The following is a 17,148-nucleotide window of genomic DNA, read 5'->3' on the forward strand; positions in this document are numbered from 1 at the left end:
TTCCAGAACATGTGACTATAGTTAGCACAGCTTAAGTTCAGAATTAGCTCAAAGAATAGAAGGGACGTGCCTCAGCTGGTGTGCAGATGTTTGAAAGATGCACATATTTGTGTACTGTAAGAGTATATATTGACAGTCAAAGTGGTCTGACCTTCCATCAAAGTGACTAGTATTGGCTGAATGTTTCAGAGTGTTTGATCCAAGAGGAGGAATTAAAGAAAGAATTTTCTAACCAACTCGCAATTAAAAGTTACAAAAGCCGAATTGCTGGAAATACTCAGCAAGTCAGACAGCATCTGTGGAGAGAGAAACCGAGTTAATGTTTCGGGTTGATTACCTTTCATCAGAATTTCTTTTGTCTCTTTGATTTGTCTCGTGAAGGCAACGGCTTATATTTTTGGATGCTCAGTACCTTCCAGCATTTCACATGGTGGCTGTTGTTTGGGTGCGAGCCTCCACAGCCTGGGCCTGTAGGCCCATTTTTGAGCCTAGAGGACAATTGCAGCGGAGCTTGATCTGACCCTTAGCTGATGGCCACAGTGCCCAGTACAAGATGCTCAATGGGGAGGAGGGGCAATCGTCTCCCAGTCCGCATTCCTGGCTCCTGCCAGGTGTCGACAGGCCCCAGTACGAACAACCGATGACTAGAAAGTTCAGCCGTGATTGGCGCCCAATGATAGGAATTGAGGAGTACGTTTGAAGGTTGAGCATCTGGATGAAGTATTGGGACAGTAACTGGCACTCCCAACTGAAGTCAGCACCTTTGGGAGAGGTGGTAGCTGAGATCAGGATAAAAAAGGAGATTGCCTTTTATTTAATTTAATTTAATTTAATTTAAGAATTTAGTAGTTTAGGAGAGGCGTAGGTGCACAGGGTGATTGATGTGATTAACAGTATGAGTGAGAGAGGGGAGCATAATTGTGTGTTTGGATCAGGTTATACAGCTATTGAACCAATTGTAACCTCTCTTACAGTGGATTGCTGGGACGGACCTGAGGGAATGCCTGTTATCTACCATGGCCATACTCTGACATCAAAAATCAAATTTAATGACGTTCTGACTACAATCAAGGAACATGCCTTTGTGACTTCAGAGTAAGATCGCCTTTTTTGTTACCATTTAAAAAAAAAAATTTAGATTACCCAATTATTTTTTCCAATTAAGGGGCAATTTAGCGTGGCCAATCCACCTACTCTGCACATTTTTGGGTTGTGGGGGCGAAACCCACGCAGACACGGGGAGAATGTGCAAACTCCACACGGACAGTGACCCAGAGCCGGGATCGAACCTGGGACCTCAGCGCCGTGAGGCAGTTGTGCTAACCACTAGGCCACCGTGCTGCCTGTCTTTTTTGTTACCATAATAACCTCCTTGTGTTGTCCACATGAAACATGAACAGAAACACTCAACCTGCAACATTATTACATCGACCATTTTGAACATCGAACATACAGTGCAGAACGAGGCCATTCGGCCCATCGAGTCTGTACCGACTCACTTAAGCCCTCATTTCGTCCCTATCCCTATAACCCAATAACCCCTCAACCTTTTCGGCCACAAAGGGCAATTTAGCATGGGCAATCCACCTAACCTGCACATCTTTGACTGTGGGAGGAAACCGGAGCACCCGGAGGAAACCCACGCAGACACGGGGAGAACGTGCAGACTCCACACAGACAGTGACCCAGCGGGGAATCGAACCTGGGACCCTGGCGCTGTGAATCCACAGTGCTATCCACTGTGCTACCGTGCTGCTGGGAGTTAATAGTGTGCTGCTGTTGGCATTGTGTGTGTTAATTTAAAGTCTGACAGAATTTAAATGGCTCAATTTCCTTTTTCTCCCTTTGTCATGATTTACTTTCATGGAATTGTAGACGGGTTGCAGCACAGAAGGAGGCCATTCAATCTATCATGTCAGTGCTGGCTCTCTGCGAGAGCAACTCATGTAGTCCCCCTCCCCCACCCTCTTTCCCAAAGCCCTGCAAATATTTCCCCTTCCGATAATTGTCAAGTTCTCTCTTGAAAGCCCTGATTTGATCTGCCTCCACCGCACTTTCAGACAGTGCTTTCCCGATCCTAACCATTCAATGTGTAACAAGATTTTTCCTCCTGTTGTCATTGCTTCACTTGCCACACAACTTGAATTGGTGTCCTCTGATTCTCAATCTTTCTTGGTGTTTCAATCTTTCAGCGTTTTTACTTTCTCGGTTTGTACAACCTTTCCCCTCAGCCTCTGATAGCCGTTGCCGGTACAGCTTTACCCATCGTTGCTCAGCAGTCATATCTGCCGGGCCTGCTAAGAGGCCACTCCCAACTTCGCCCTCCGTCTAACTTTCACTCGTACTGCACTGAGGCTGAGGTCATAACCTGAGAGATAAGACAGATCGAGGCTTCACACCTCCAGTCCACAGCGTTGGAGGTTGATCTTCTGACGAATTCCACCACCATGCCACTTGACCAATTGACTGTTAACATCTCAACATCTGTGGCGGAGAATAATGTCCAAAAGCCATCATTTACTTGCCTCTTTGGCGGTCGACAAGCCCATTAGTAAGAAAAATAAAATGGCCTCCTTCAGTCCAACATTTCTATCTGTGGATATTTTGAGTTTTCTGACCGACTTTCCTTGCTGTTGCTATGGCAATTACCTCCCCACAGTATAAGTACAGGCTTTAAGTACCAGATTTCAAGCACTTGATGTTGATGGCTCATTAAATGCTGCTCCTGTTAGACGAGGAAGTCCGCAGGTGTTCAAAGTCAGCTCTTTTACCTCCAACGAATTACAGAATTAGGCCGAGATAGTTTTAGACGGTTCCTGGAGGGAGTTCTCGGCTGGCTCACGTTTTCCACTGCTCGGGATTGGGATCTGAGATCCTTTCACACCTGTCCAGCTCTTCGCTAAAGTTCCAGTCAAACTGGTCGCGTCTGAACATCGAAGCAAAGAGAGCCTTTTAGTTGCTCGAACCCTTCAAAACATGGGTGGGTAGGATTTCTGATTGCTGAAGTTCAGCTATGAATGTTTAATATTTTCGCCCGTGTGACAGTAGCATCCGCAGGAATACAGTAGAAATGGGTTAAGATTTTGAACGTGAGCTTTGTTGGCCTGAAACTCTACCCTCAAATGCACAGGGTGGGAAATGATCCAGTCATAAATCAGCCAACATATCTTTCTTTAATATAAATTGAGAGTACCCAATTCATTATTTACAATAAAGGGGCAAATTAGCATGGCCAATCCACCTACCCTGCACATCTTTGGGTTGGGGGGGGCGAAACCCACGCAGACACGGGGAAAACGTACAAACGTCAGACGGACAGTGACCCAGAGCTGGGATCGAACCTGGGACCTCGGCTCTGCGAGGTAGCAGTGCTAACCACTGCGCCACCGTGCTGCCAACATATCTAATTAATGCAGAGCAGCAGTCAGCAAAACAAATAAAATAGTGAACCATAATGTTTTTTAAAAATAAATTTAGAGTACCCAATTCATTTTTTCCAATTAAGGGGCACTGTAGCGTGGCCAATCCACCTACCCTGCACATCTTTGGGTTGTGGGGGTGAAACGCAAGCAAACACGGGGAGAATGTGCACACTCCCCACAGACAGTAACCCAGATCCGGGATCGAACCTGGGACATCGGCGCAGTGAGACTGCAGTGCTAACCACTGCGCCACCGTGCTGCCCTCGTGAACTACAATGTTAATGAGTGGAATGGCAGTCACAGCCAGTTCTGATTAAACTGTGCAGTGCTCTGGTCAGTCAGCATCTTGCCTATGCCCACTCCCAGTCAATGAGATACGAGGGTGACTTTGAAGGCCTGGGTAAGGGCGAAAGGGAGCTCTTGGCTCTAGAGAAGAGAAATCTGAGTGTTGCAAAAGCAGATATTGCTTGAAAATCCCGGCAGGTCTGATAGCATGTGTGGAGAGAGAACAGAGCTAACGTTTGGAGTCCTCGTCGGACTCGTCCAGGCTCAAAACTTTAGCTCCGTTCTCCTGTCACACCTGCCGAGATTTCCCAGCATTTTCTGATTCCAGCATCCGCAGTAATTTGCTTTTTGCCTTAAGTCTGAGTGGTGATCCGATCGAGGCCTTTAACATTACGGAAGAATTCGATTGGGCAGATTTAGAGAAGATGTTTCTACTTGTGGGGGATTTTGAAAACCAGAGGCCACAAGATATAACATAACCACTTAGAAATTGAGTGGAGAATTCAGGGGAAACTTCACCACCCTCAGCACCTTGAATATGGAACTTGGTACTGCAAGGAATAGTTGAAATTGGTGAATAGTATTTAAGGGGAGGCTCGATAAACACAAGGAAGAATGAAACGGAAGGACATGCTGATAGAGTTGGATAAAGAAGGGCTCTCAAGTGACACTGGCCTGGACCAGTTGGGCCGAATGGCTGGTCTCCAAGTCGTACATTCTCTCAATCTATGTAAGGCTGACATCCCGTCTTGGAGATAGTCATTATGCAGAAAGAATGGAGAACCCTGCCCTTATAACCTAGAAAGGAAGTTGTCTGAGAAGAATTTTGATGGTGTTTCTTTGGGAGGCATCAGGTTGCCTGCTCACCCAGTGGAGGCCCATAAGTGACCACCTGAGAGCCTCTTCCTACTGCACTGGGATTCTATCCATTGTGAGTGAGGTTGGCACCAAGTGTCCAGCGGGACTGATGGGCACCCCTTCCTTGACCTGTCACCTACTGCCCCCTTGATCCCCGTACTGGAGGCCTCCAAGCCTGGCCCCACTGAGGTCCCGGACTCGGGTCACAGTCCGGGCTCCATTACTGAGTACCTCCCTTGGGGACCACTGCTCCCTGTGGCGCTGCAGTGGGGAAGGAAGGCCAGCCTCAAGCTAAGTGTTTGGTGAAAGAAGTTGGCAGCATTGGCGATGGCCCTTAGTAGCTGGAGTGTGAAAGATGAGACGTCATTCAGTATGGCCGGAGGTTGGTGGGGACGGTGTCGCAATCTTTCTGAAATCCTAGAGCTCGGGTGTACTGGCTCTCCGAATATCATTCTTGTGTTTTGGATTATTTGGCAGGTATCCTGTGGTCCTATCGATCGAAGACCATTGCAGCATCGTTCAACAGCGCAACATGGCTAATGTTTTCAAGAAGGTGTTTGGTGACATGTTGCTGACCAAACCAGTCGACATCACAGCGGACGGCCTTCCCTCGCCCAATCAGCTGAGGAGAAAATTCCTGATTAAGGTCAGCCATTGCCATCAATGTCAGCTCCTTGCTTTGATTCGTTTAAAGATGGGCGAGGAGAAGTTTCAAATTATTGACAAACCTGTTGCCATTAACACTTCACTGCGCTGTGTTTGCAACTCAAACTGGGGCGGAATTTTCCAACCCCCGCAGGGTCGGGGAATCCCCCTGGGCCGGCGTAAATACCGCCCCCATCGTGGCTGGAATTCTCTGCTACCCGGGAATTGGCGGGAGCGGGAATCACGCCCCGCCGGTCGGCGTGCCCCCCGCGCCGATTGGCGGGCCCCCCCGCGGCGTTTCTCCAGCCCGCGATGGGCCGAAGTCCTGCCGCTGTCAGGCCTCTCCCGCCAACATGGTTTAAACCACCTCTGTGCCGGCGGGATTGGCGGCGCGAGCGGGCCCACGGGGTCCTGGGGGGGGGGCGCGGGGCCGTCGGACCCTGGGGGGGTGCCCCCACAGTGGCCTGGCCTGCGATCGGGGCCCACCTATCGGTGGGCGGGCCAGTTTCATGGAGGCACACTTTTTTCTTCCGTCACCGCCATGGCCTCCACCATGGTGGAGGCGGAAGAGACCCCCTCCACCGCGCATGCACCGGTGGTGACGTCAGCGGCTGCTGACGCTCTGGCACATGCGCGGACTCACACCGACCGGCGAAGGCCTTTCGGCCAGCACAATGCCGGCCGGCGTAGCGCCAAAGGCCATTGGCGCCAGTCGGCGGAGCGGGAGCCACTCCGGTGCAGGCCTAGCCCCTAAAGGTGCGGAGAATTCTGCACCTTTGGGGAGGCCCAACGCCGGAGTGGTTGGCGCCACTCCGCTACGCTGGGACCCCCTGCCCCGCCGGGTAGGGAAGAATTTCGCCCCTGGTCTCCACTGAACATGGCCTAAATTTGGATCTAGTTGGAAATTGCAGTAGGAAATGATTCAGGAGTTTAGAGGTCAGGGATTTAATTGTACCAGCATTGTTGTTTGTTGGTGGGTGTAAATTTGGATGAAAATGTGAAAAAGGAGAATAAAAATATTTATTAGAAAAAATTGTACAAGAATTGTAATTGAAAGTCTTTTTTTATTCGTTCGTTCGTGTGACGTGGGTTTCGGCTGTACCAGCATTTGTTGCCCATCCCTAAATTGCCCTTGAGGAGGCAGTTAGATGAGGGACATTGCTATGGGTCTGGAGTCACATTTAGGCAGACCAGGTCAGGCACAGATGGGTTTTTATGACAAACAACAATGGTTTCATGGCCGTCATTAGACTTTTAATTCCAGATATTTATTTAATTCAAATTTCACCATCTGCAGTGGCGGGATTTGAACCTGGGCCCCCAGAGCATCAGGAGGCCTGGATAGAGTGGACATGGAGAGGACGGTTCCACTTGTAGGAAAAACTAGAAGCCGAGGACACAATCTCAGACTAAAGGGACGATCCTTTAAAACAGAGATGAGGAGGTATTTCTTCAGCCAGAGGATGGTGAATCTGTGGAACTCTTTGCCGCAGAAGGCTGTGGAGGCCAAATCACTGAGTGTCTTTAAGACAGAGATAGATAGGTTGTTGATTAATAAGGGGATCAGGGGTTATGGGGAGAAGGCAGAAGAATGGGGATGAGAAAAATATCAGCCATGGTTGAATGGTGGAGCAGACTCGATGGGCCAATGGCCTAATTCTGCTCCTATGTCTTATGGTCTTATGGGTTCAGTGACAATACCACTTCCCTACAGATGAAGAAGTTTGTCTACTGTTTAGGTGCCCAGGAGTTAAAGAGGTTCATGGTTGCGTGAAGGTGGGGCCTGGACTCTGATAGTACTGTAGAGAGTGCGATGAAAATTAGGAATTGTAGCACAGTGGTTATGTTGCTGGACTCAAGTAACGATCTGCAGACATGAGTTCAAATCCCACCGTGGCAAAGTCAAGTAAATAAATCTTGAATAAAAAAAGTAGTTTTAGCAGTCACGAGCCCAAGACTGTTGTAAAAACCATCTCATTCAGTCATGCCCTTTAGGGAAAGAAATCTGCTGCGCTGACCTGGTTTGGGCTGGGTAATGCTTTGGGGACAGACTGGAAGGTTAATTATTCTGTATATACTTTGTGGTGATATGCGTCACTGTAAATACACAAGGGGTTAATGTAGATACACTAGAACTAAATAAACACTAGAGGGAGCACCAGAGACACACAGACATTCAACCAATAGGTCAGTAAGATAGGACACGACCAATGGGCAGTCAAGACACACCCAGAGGTGACACTACCACAAGGGGGCAACCCATATAAAAGGACAGGGCACACATGCTCTTTCTCTTTCCATAGACGACACTCAGAGAGACAGGGGCAGATCAGGAAGCATCACACCCACCGCATGGATTAGAGCAGACTGGTTAGTTAGATTGAGTTACTATAGCAAGATTAGCAGGAGAGTCGAACTCAAGTAGGAGAATTGTTAACTGTTCAATAATTGTGTTAAACCTATCTCCTAGTCTGAAGCTTCCTATGTCAGAGCATACATCAAGGAAGCAGCATTTGATACATGAAGAAGCATAACACAACATACCTCAGCTGGGAGTGCTTAATCTGCAATGTGAAGGGGTATATTTCCCAGCAGTGATGTCCCTCATCTTGCCGATGATGGAAAATGTTAGTTATTTGTAAATGCTCACTCTCCTGTGCTTCGAGATGCGGTCTTCCCTGCACATTTTATACTTCACTGTCCCATATACACATTACAGTGATCATTGCCTGAGCTGTTGCATTATACATTTCTTTCTTTCTCACAGCATAAGAAACTGGCCGAGGGCAGTGCCTATGAGGAAGTCTCGACTTCTACATACTCCGAGAATGACATCAGCAACTCAATAAAGAATGGAATCTTGTACCTTGAGGATCCAATCAATCATGTAGGTACCAGATTCGGGATTTTTACTCCACACTTTACATTCATTTTCCGATTGTTCGAGAGTTTCCGATTCTAATCCAGCCGGAGCATTCCTAGGACCTCTGCTGCAAAACTCATAAATATTTCTGTTTGCTAATGCCAGTTCCTTGCCCTCTTTCTGCGTCTCATTTCCACGCCTTACTCCCTGCTTTTCGGACGTTGGTGACTGAGTCCCATGGATAGCAGCTTCCTGGCAACGCAGTCACCAGCCTTGTAGTTCATGGTATTGGATTCTCTGACCGTGATGACAATAACACGTGATCCTAATCCTGGACATCCACTCGTCCACTTCCAGTAGAAATCTTCGGAATTCTCATTGTTGCAAAGAGAAACATTAGAACACTCAGTGCAGAAGGAGGCCATTCAGCCCATCAAGTCTGCACCGACCCACTTAAGCCCTCACTTCCACCCTATCCCCATAACCACTCCTAACCTTTTTGGTCACTAAGGGCAATTTATCATGGCCAATCCACCCAACCTGCACATCTTTGGACTGTGGGAGGAAACCGGAGCACCCGGAGGAAACCCACGCAGACACGTGGAGAACGTGCAGACTCCGCATGGACAGTGACCCAGTGGTGAATCAAAACTCGGACCCTGGCGCTGTGAAGCCACAGTGCTACCCACTTGTGCTACCGTGCTGCCCATGTTGCCAAAGTTTTTTATCTTACACCCATCAAGTATAAATGCAAGAATGCCAAATTTCAAACAATACTAACAGTCGTTCCTATAGGACAAAAGGGTGTTGATTGGTTAGCACATCGACAGTGATTGGCCGCGGAGAAAGCAACAAGGAACTGTAGTCTTCACGAGTTCCTGAGTATTTCAAAAAAGCTACAAGGCTTCTACATATTCCGTTGTCCAATCAATCGGCCCGTTCTCTCGGTTGTTGGTTGTAGGCAGAGTACAGATTTTACTCAGCCAGCCCGTGCTTGCAAATTCCAAATGAAACATCTCCTGTTAGGTGTGATTCTGGCAGCACTTGTTGAAAAATCCTGAGTGTGCTAATAGCTACACTAGCTAAGATAAGCAACCAAACTCATTTAAACTTGCTAGAAGCGACTTACATTCATGTTCAGGGAACCGTTCTCTGTAACAACAAAAAAGTGAAATATATTCGAGCCTTGTGTCTTTTTTGAATTACTTAGGAGCTTGGGGAGCCTATCGTTTCCCATTGCTTTCTCCATGGCATCACCTCGGCCAATCAGTCAATTGGCTGACCAATCAACTTGCCAAACCTTTATCCTGGAGTATAAATTGTAGCGATCATTTGAAATTTACCATTCTGGCATTTGACCTGAAGAGTGCAATTATAAGGGGAAACGGCAGCACAATGGTTAGCACTGCTGCCTCACAGCTCCAGGGACCCGGGTTCAATTCCAGCATTGGGTGACTGTCTGTGTGGAGTTTGCGCTTTCTCCCCATGTCTGAGTGGGTTTCCTCCGGGTGCTCTGGTTTCCTACCACAGTCCAAAGATGTGCAGGTTAGGTGGATTAGCCACGCAATGATGGCCCTTAGTGTCCGAAGGGTTGGTGGGGTTACTGGGTTAAGGGAATAGGGTGGAGCCATGGGCTTAGGTAGGGTGCTCTTTCAAGCGCTGGTGTAGACTCGACGGGCCGAATGGTCTCCTTCTGCACTGTAAATTCCATGGTAAGATGATCTATATGTCTCAGTACGACAGCATCCATTCAATTCACCCACTGGAGCTATGCATGTGGTGAATACTCCTGTATGCTGTTCCAGTCTATCTGAATGCTACATTATAGCGGAGTCGATATCACGACAACGGGTCTTGGGTGAGACCATTCAATGATGAACTCCTTTTGTAAAGATTTGTCTTTTGTCAATCAAATAGATCTACTTTAATTATGTCCTGCATTTGCATCCCATGTTCAAACCTTTAGAAATTGGATTCATAGTGGTGAAAAACAGTTTCATTACAAATTATATGAATCAAAGCTGGTGATTAACTTGGCTATTTAAATCAGCCAAAATATATGCTGCAGAGATGCATCCCACTTGATTGCTATTACAAATAGAGAACTGTAAGCACTTTAATTGACATTTTAGTGTTAATTTTTCCTGTGTGGGAGGATCAGATGTCTGTGATAACTGAATTCATCTGCGTGCATTGTATGAGAAAGTATTTCACCAGGTTTGCATGCCTTCTGACTAAATGTTCCTTTCAGCGTAAACCTTTGCTCATTGAACTTCATCTATAAAGGTGTCAAAATGTCCTTGTTAGCTTCTGTTTTGGAAATTACATTCTAGGGGACTGAGCATTGTTCTATTCCATTTATGCAACTCGGTGTTAAATGAAGTTGCAGAAAGGAAAAGTGAGACTTTTAAAATACCTAAGGCAGTCTCATCAGAAAACATTAAACTTTGCTCCAGAGAGGGCAGCACGGTGGCACAGTGGTTAGCATTGTTGCCTCACGGCGCTGAGGTCCCAGGTTCGATCCCGGCTCTGGGTCACTTTCCGTGTGGAGTTTGCACATTCTCCCCGTGTTTGTGTGGGTTTCGCCCCCCCCACAACCCAAAAAAGATGTGCAGGGTAGGTGGATTGGCCAGGCTAAATTGCCCCGTAATTGGAAAAAATGAATTGGGTCCTCTAAAATTTAAAAAAAGAAAAAAAAAAACTTTGCTCCAGAGGAATTAATTTTGCAGTGGAGAAAATATTAAACATTCAGTAAATAGGACTGACTGTGTAGAAAGAGGCGGATACTTTTGTTGCACCTTGATATCCTGTCTTGCAGCACCCAGAGGATTGTAATTTTGTCGTTGCAAATGGAAATTGTGGAGTCCAAAGCGGGGGCCCACCTTATCTTGCGTTCAGTGCGAAAGCGGACCACATTTTAGCAGGGTCCCAGCGGGAGTGGTTCACTGCACTAGAAAGTGTATTGGGTGTTGAGCCAAAGAGTTTATAACCACCTCAGCATTCTGACCTCCTGATCCAGCTAGTGTTCCAAAACCTCAAACACAAATCAGCCTCTGAATGCTGTTGCTTTTTGTGGTTGGCCATGAGTGCTGTCTTCTGAAGCGGGGTGGGAGGAGAGGGGAAGAGAAAGAGAGAGACAGGGCTGTAGTTCGTACTGGTTAGGATTAATTGCTTTAGAAGAGTCACACTGACTCGAAATATGAATTCTGTTCCTCCCTCCTCAGATGCTGCCAGACCTGCTGAGCTTTTCCAGCAATTTTCTATTTTTATTCTGTTTTTAACATTTTTTCGATTCCCATTTTGAGGTTTAGCTGCATTTTGCATGCCCAGGCTATCTCTGTCCACCCTGGCTGAGAATTAAACTTGTAAAATGTTGCTTGCATAAAGAATATATATATTCAAATTTCTGTCAGTCTGTGAACAGACCAGGTGTGTTCTATAAGTAAGTGCTGCTAGGACAGTAAGAGGTCTTGTGTGATAATAAATAATCTTTATTATTGTCACTAGTAGGCTTACATTAACACTGCAGTGAAGTTACTGTAAAAATCCCCTGTACTTACTGTTTGGTAACCTGCTTGTTTTCCTGTGGTTTGTCTAGGAATGGAATCCGCATTACTTTGTCCTCACGAGCAGCAAGATTTATTATACAGAGGAGACATCAGCAAATCAAGCCAATGAGGATGAGGAAGAACAGAGAGAGGTGAGCGCCAGACAGCTTACTGTTGGACGCAGAGCATGTCTAGAGTGCACATGACAGCAACTTAGTGTACCTCAATGGTAGAGGGCGTAAGAGCTTGAACATGCTTCATTTAGCCAAAAACTAGCACAGACTAGGCGAGGATAATGTGGAAAAAACAGACCTTAGATGGATCCACAAGACTAAAGGTTTGGATTTATCTTGGCTACCATTGAGTTTAGCAGCTTGGCCCCACAGTATGTTCTAGTCCACAGGTAAGCTTTGATTGCCCTTCACAATCATACTTGAAAACGAAAAGACAAAGAAAGTCTGAGCTGTAATTGATTCCAAGGATACAGAGCCAGCTGACATGAGTTTTATCCACTTCCTTCCGACTCTGTCGGCACAGAAATTATGGACTGAATGGCCTTCCTCTGTTCTGTATCATTCTGTGTACATCTAACTATATGCAAATCTGAGCACCCCACATGCAATTCATTGGTCCATATTCACCAATCAACGATAAGTTCCAATTCAGCAGGTAGCAAATGCACCAATCAGCAAGCACCAAGAGTTGATGAAAAATTCAGGGAAAAGCTACAAGCAAAACGGGGCAGCCAGCGATAGATACCAATAAAAATGGGAGTCGCACAAATTACTTTTTGAATATTCCTTCCTCAAATAAGCTGAGGATTTAATTGCTGGAAGTTAGGTTTGCAACACAAAAGGCATAAACTTTTCAAAATTGATCAGAAAAATGATGTCAATTATCTGCACCATCTTAAAATAAATGTCTTACAATACTCTTACCAAATCCTGTGAGTAGAGATTCGTAGCCCTCCCCCAACTTCACATCTGACGGTTTTGGCTCCCTCCCTCGTTTGCAAATGACTATGAGCAAGGCCATGGGAGATTGACCTGTATCTAATATATCAAATATTGCATAGCTCTGAATAGGTCAGTGTTACACAATAGCCGTGTGCAGCTGTAGGGGCAATGGGCAAGATAGCCATATATGTCCTTCAGTTCGCTCCCTCGTTCCACCAACACAGTATCGTAAAATAATGATGGATGCACAGTTATTAGCTCCATGATGTTAATGCTGTTCAATGTTTCAGCCCTGTAGTGGCACTGACCTTCATGTGACGGAGAAATGGTTCCACGGGAAACTTGGCGCAGGCCGTGATGGGCGCCAGATCGCGGAAAGGCTACTCACCGAGTACTGCATTGAAACTGGAGCCCCAAATGGCTCATTTTTGGTGCGTGAGAGTGAAACCTTTGTGGGTGACTACACACTCTCATTCTGGTAAGTGCCGACAGTGGTTTATGGTTTCAATGGGGAGTGGTATAACAGAGATGAGTTCAGTGAATGTAATATTGTGAAAAGTATAGTATATCAGAGATGGTTAAGTGCGGGGTGTTAGGGAGAGTGGTATGGTACAACAGAAATAGTTTAGTGAGGTATGAAAGTGTGAGAGGAGTTATATATTAGAGATGGGTTATTGGGGTGGAGTCCATTGGTGGTATACCAGAGATGTTTAGTGGTGTGAGGTATACAAATAATAATCTTTATTAGTGTCACAAGTAGGCTTACATTAACACTGCAATTACGTTACTGTGAAAATCCCCTCGTCACCACATTCCGGCGCCTGTCCAGGTACACAGAGGGAGAATTCAGAATGTCCAATTCACCTAATAAGCACGTCTTTCGGGACTTGTGGGAGGAAACCAGAGCACCTGGGGGAAACCCATGCAGACACGGGGAGAACGTGCAGATTCCGCACAGGCAGCGACCCAAGCCGGGAATTGAACCCGGGACCCTGGAGCTGTGAAGCAACGGTGCTACCCACTGTGCCATCGTGCTGCCCAGGTGTTGTAGAGGTGTTGTATGCTAGGGATGAGTTCTTTGGGTGTTGAATATTCAAAATAATTAGGGAGATGTCTGATTGACCAATTCTTTTTAAGGAAGAGCATGGTACAATAGAGCTGGTTCATAAGATGAAATATGGTGTGCCCAGAACAATATAAAGGAAGAAGTGTGGTACATCAAGTGTACTATTTGAGGAGTGTTAATGGGGACTGTTTACCAGAGATGGTTTGTGAGGGTCGGTGTGGAACCAATTAAGGATCTGTGGTTCAGAAGTGGACCTGATGAATTGGTTTCTATTTTGTTCATTTATTTCAGACTGTTAGGCTTTATTCCACAGCGAACTTGATCGTTAACACATTGAAAAGTAAGAATAATGTTAACGCCAATGTATTTTCCTGATCCCTGCAGGCGCTCTGGGAAGGTGCAGCATTGCCGTATCCATTCCCGTCAGGAAGCAGGCAACCCCAAGTTCTACCTAACGGACAACCTTGTGTTTGACAGTCTGTACGCTTTGATTACACACTATCAGCAGTTACCGCTTCGCTGCAATGAATTCGAGATGCGACTGACAGAACCGGTACCTCAGACCAACGCACATGAAAGCAAAGAGTAAGTACAACATTGATCCCTCGAGTGAAGCAAGAACAGTTAAGGAACTTAAAACAGTGCTGTAAGAATTTACTTTTAGGAGGGAGGTTGCACACGCCAAACATTCCAGCAGGTGGTCAGTTGGCAGTGGTGGATCCACAGATAGGGGGTTCACTGTTTGGTTTGTTCCATCAGTCCCGTATCTCGGGCAGGGAGGGAGGCGGCATCTCCAATGGGAGGAAGGCAGTACCTCCCGGGACTGCGTTGGTATCTGCGATGGGGAGGGAACCGGCACTTCTGGCAGAGAGGGAGGCGGTATCTGCACTGGGGAGGGAGCTGGCATCTCGAGATGGGAAGGGGCACCCAAGCGGAGAGTTTTCTCACTATAAGACCTTTCTGAGGATGTGGACGGAAAGAGACTCTCCATTCTCTGATTCTGTGGCAAGTCCACGACCCATCTTGGAGTTTTCTATTGAGTGAAGAAGAACCTGGTGCGTTTGGAGGTATTATAACATCATCCCTGTCTCCTCTGCTCCGATCTGGCACATTGGTTAGCATTGCTGCCTCGCAGCTCAAGTGTCCCGGGTTCAATTCCTTACAATTTCTAAGAATTTACAGTGCAGAGGAATGCCATTCGGGTCTGCACCAGCCCTTGGAAAGACCACTCTTCTTAAGCCCACACCTCCAACCCCATCCCCGTAACCCAGTAACCCCACCTAAACTTTTTTGCTTGTACACTAAGGGCAATTTGGCATGGCCAAATACCTAATGCACATATTTGGACTGTGGGAGGAAATCGGAGCACCCAGAGGAAACCCACGCACACACGGGGAGAACGTGCAGACTCCGCACAGGCAGTGACCCAAGGCCGGAAACGAACCTGGGACCCAGGAGCTGTGAAGGGACAGTGCTAACCGCTGTGCTACCGTGCTGCCGTTGGGTGACACTGGAGTTTGCATGTTCTTCCGTGTCCGTATGGGTTTACACTGGGAGCTCCGGTTTCCTCAAACAGTCCAAAGATGTGCAGGTTATGTGGATTGGCCATGCTAGATTGCCCCTTACTGTCCAATGGTTAGGTTGGGTTATGGGGGTGGAGGGTGGGGGAGTGGGCCTAGGTAGAGTGCTCTTTCAGAGGGTCGGTGTACACTTGATGGGCCGAATGGCCGCCTTCTGCGCTGTCGAGGTTTGATCATTCTAATAAGGGGCTGGTTTAGCACAAGGCTAAATCACTGGCTTTGAAAGCAGACCAGGACAGGCCAGCAGCGCGGGTTCAATTCCCATACCAGCCTCCCTGAACAGGCGCCGGAATGTGGCGACTAGGGGCTTTTCACAGTAACTTCATTTGAAGCCTACTTGTGACAAGAAGCGATTTTCATTTCGTTATAATTCAACAAAGGCCAGGGATCAAACCCATTGTGCTTTGTATGGTTCTGACTCAGTTAGGAGGGTATATAGGAACCATTGAGGGGAGCATGTACACCACCTGGTTTGGGAGAAGGGAAGGGAGATGAAAAGAAAGAGTTTGCCAGTTTCTGGCCTGTAGCAAGTCTGCAGTAATAAGGACCTGGTGTGATTCTCTCCTTTAATGTCGGCTTGAATGGATAAAACAGGTGAAAGTGCAAATACCTCAGACTTGGAGCTTTGTGTTCATTGGTATGTGCATCACTAAAGGACTGGTAGGCCCAGTCTAAGCGATCGTGTCTTTTGAGTCGATTGTGCCAGATACTTGTGGTAGGGTAGGGAAGAGGAAAGAAGGGAACTGCCTCTCCTGGCAGGGGATTGATGGTGGTGACGTCAACTGGACAAAGTCACTCGGGGTCCTGTTATTTCTCTCATGTTTCATGATGGCTGTTTTTCATCCACCCTGATGGGGGGGGGGGGGGGACAAAAGAATTGCAGCACGGTAGCATTGTGGATAGCGCAATTGCTTCACAGCTCCAGGGTCCCAGGTTCGATTCCCCGCTGGGTCACTGTCTGTGTGGAGTCTGCACGTTCTCCACGTGTGTGCGTGGGTTTCCTTCGGGTGCTCCGGTTTCCTCCCACAGTCCAAAGATGTGCAGGTTAGGTGGATTGGCCATGATAAATTGCCCTTAGTGTCCAAAATTGCCCTTAATGTTAGGTGGGGTTACTGGGTTATGGGAATAGGGTGGAGGTGTTGACCTTGAGTAGGGTGCTCTTTCCAAGAGCCGGTGCAGACTCGATGGGCCGAATGGCCTCCTTCTGCACTGTAAATTCTATGAATTGGACACTGTATATAAAATAAAGACAATATTCAAACATGTATTATGGTCCCCTATTGCTTTACTCTGGAAGTTTGACAAACTTCTCTGTGGGACAAGGCGAGTCCAGCCTCCTGACAGGATTTCCACTATTTCTGACCCAGGTCAAGTGTGAATGAACACAGCTCCCAGGTGGAATTGTCCATCATAGCTTCCCAGCATTCCTTTGACCTCTGCTCTACCCATGATCTATGGTCCCTGTAAAGTTGAATGCCGAATTTACCTCTGCCCTCTGCTGTTGTCAAATCAGACCAGCCGACGGCACCGGTTCTATTTGCATGCATGCCTTTGCAGAGCCAGCAAGCTGCTGCTCTCAGCTGTTTCCTGCCAGGACTGAATTTGTCAGCCGCATTGAAATGCGGGAGCGGGGCGTCCAGGATGACGAAATGCATTCCCTCACAGGAGCGCCCCCTGCTGGCACAGCCACTGCTGGAAGGATGATTTCGATCAGGCAAATTGTTTGAGATAAAATGCTCGAAGGCAGCCATTAGCAGTTGCAAGAGTGGCGTGCCTTGTGCGAGCAGAGCAGGTGACCAGATGATGCCAGCTCACACACATCAGAAGTCTGCCAATGTCAACATCTCTCCGCTGGCAAGCGGACCGGTAACTTGGAGGACATGGATTTAAGAGGAACCGAAGGGAAATTAGTTTTTTGTATCACA

At 47.2% G+C, this 17,148-nt stretch overlaps 1 protein-coding gene across 1 annotated transcript in view; it reads left to right on the forward strand.

Moving 5' to 3' along the window:
- The window catches only part of plcg1 (phospholipase C, gamma 1), a 163,162-nt gene that overhangs the window by 84,135 nt on the left and 61,879 nt on the right, over positions 1 to 17,148 (forward strand). The window contains exons 12-17 of the mRNA XM_038803589.1: positions 975 to 1,095; positions 5,043 to 5,211; positions 7,978 to 8,097; positions 11,672 to 11,773; positions 12,868 to 13,055; positions 14,028 to 14,228. Coding sequence (XP_038659517.1) covers positions 975 to 1,095; positions 5,043 to 5,211; positions 7,978 to 8,097; positions 11,672 to 11,773; positions 12,868 to 13,055; positions 14,028 to 14,228 — 901 coding nt within the window. The remainder of the gene's footprint in view (positions 1 to 974; positions 1,096 to 5,042; positions 5,212 to 7,977; positions 8,098 to 11,671; positions 11,774 to 12,867; positions 13,056 to 14,027; positions 14,229 to 17,148) is intronic.

Source organism: Scyliorhinus canicula, chromosome 7 (assembly GCF_902713615.1).
Source record: "Scyliorhinus canicula chromosome 7, sScyCan1.1, whole genome shotgun sequence".
In the NCBI taxonomy this organism is placed as follows: Eukaryota; Metazoa; Chordata; class Chondrichthyes; order Carcharhiniformes; family Scyliorhinidae; genus Scyliorhinus; species Scyliorhinus canicula.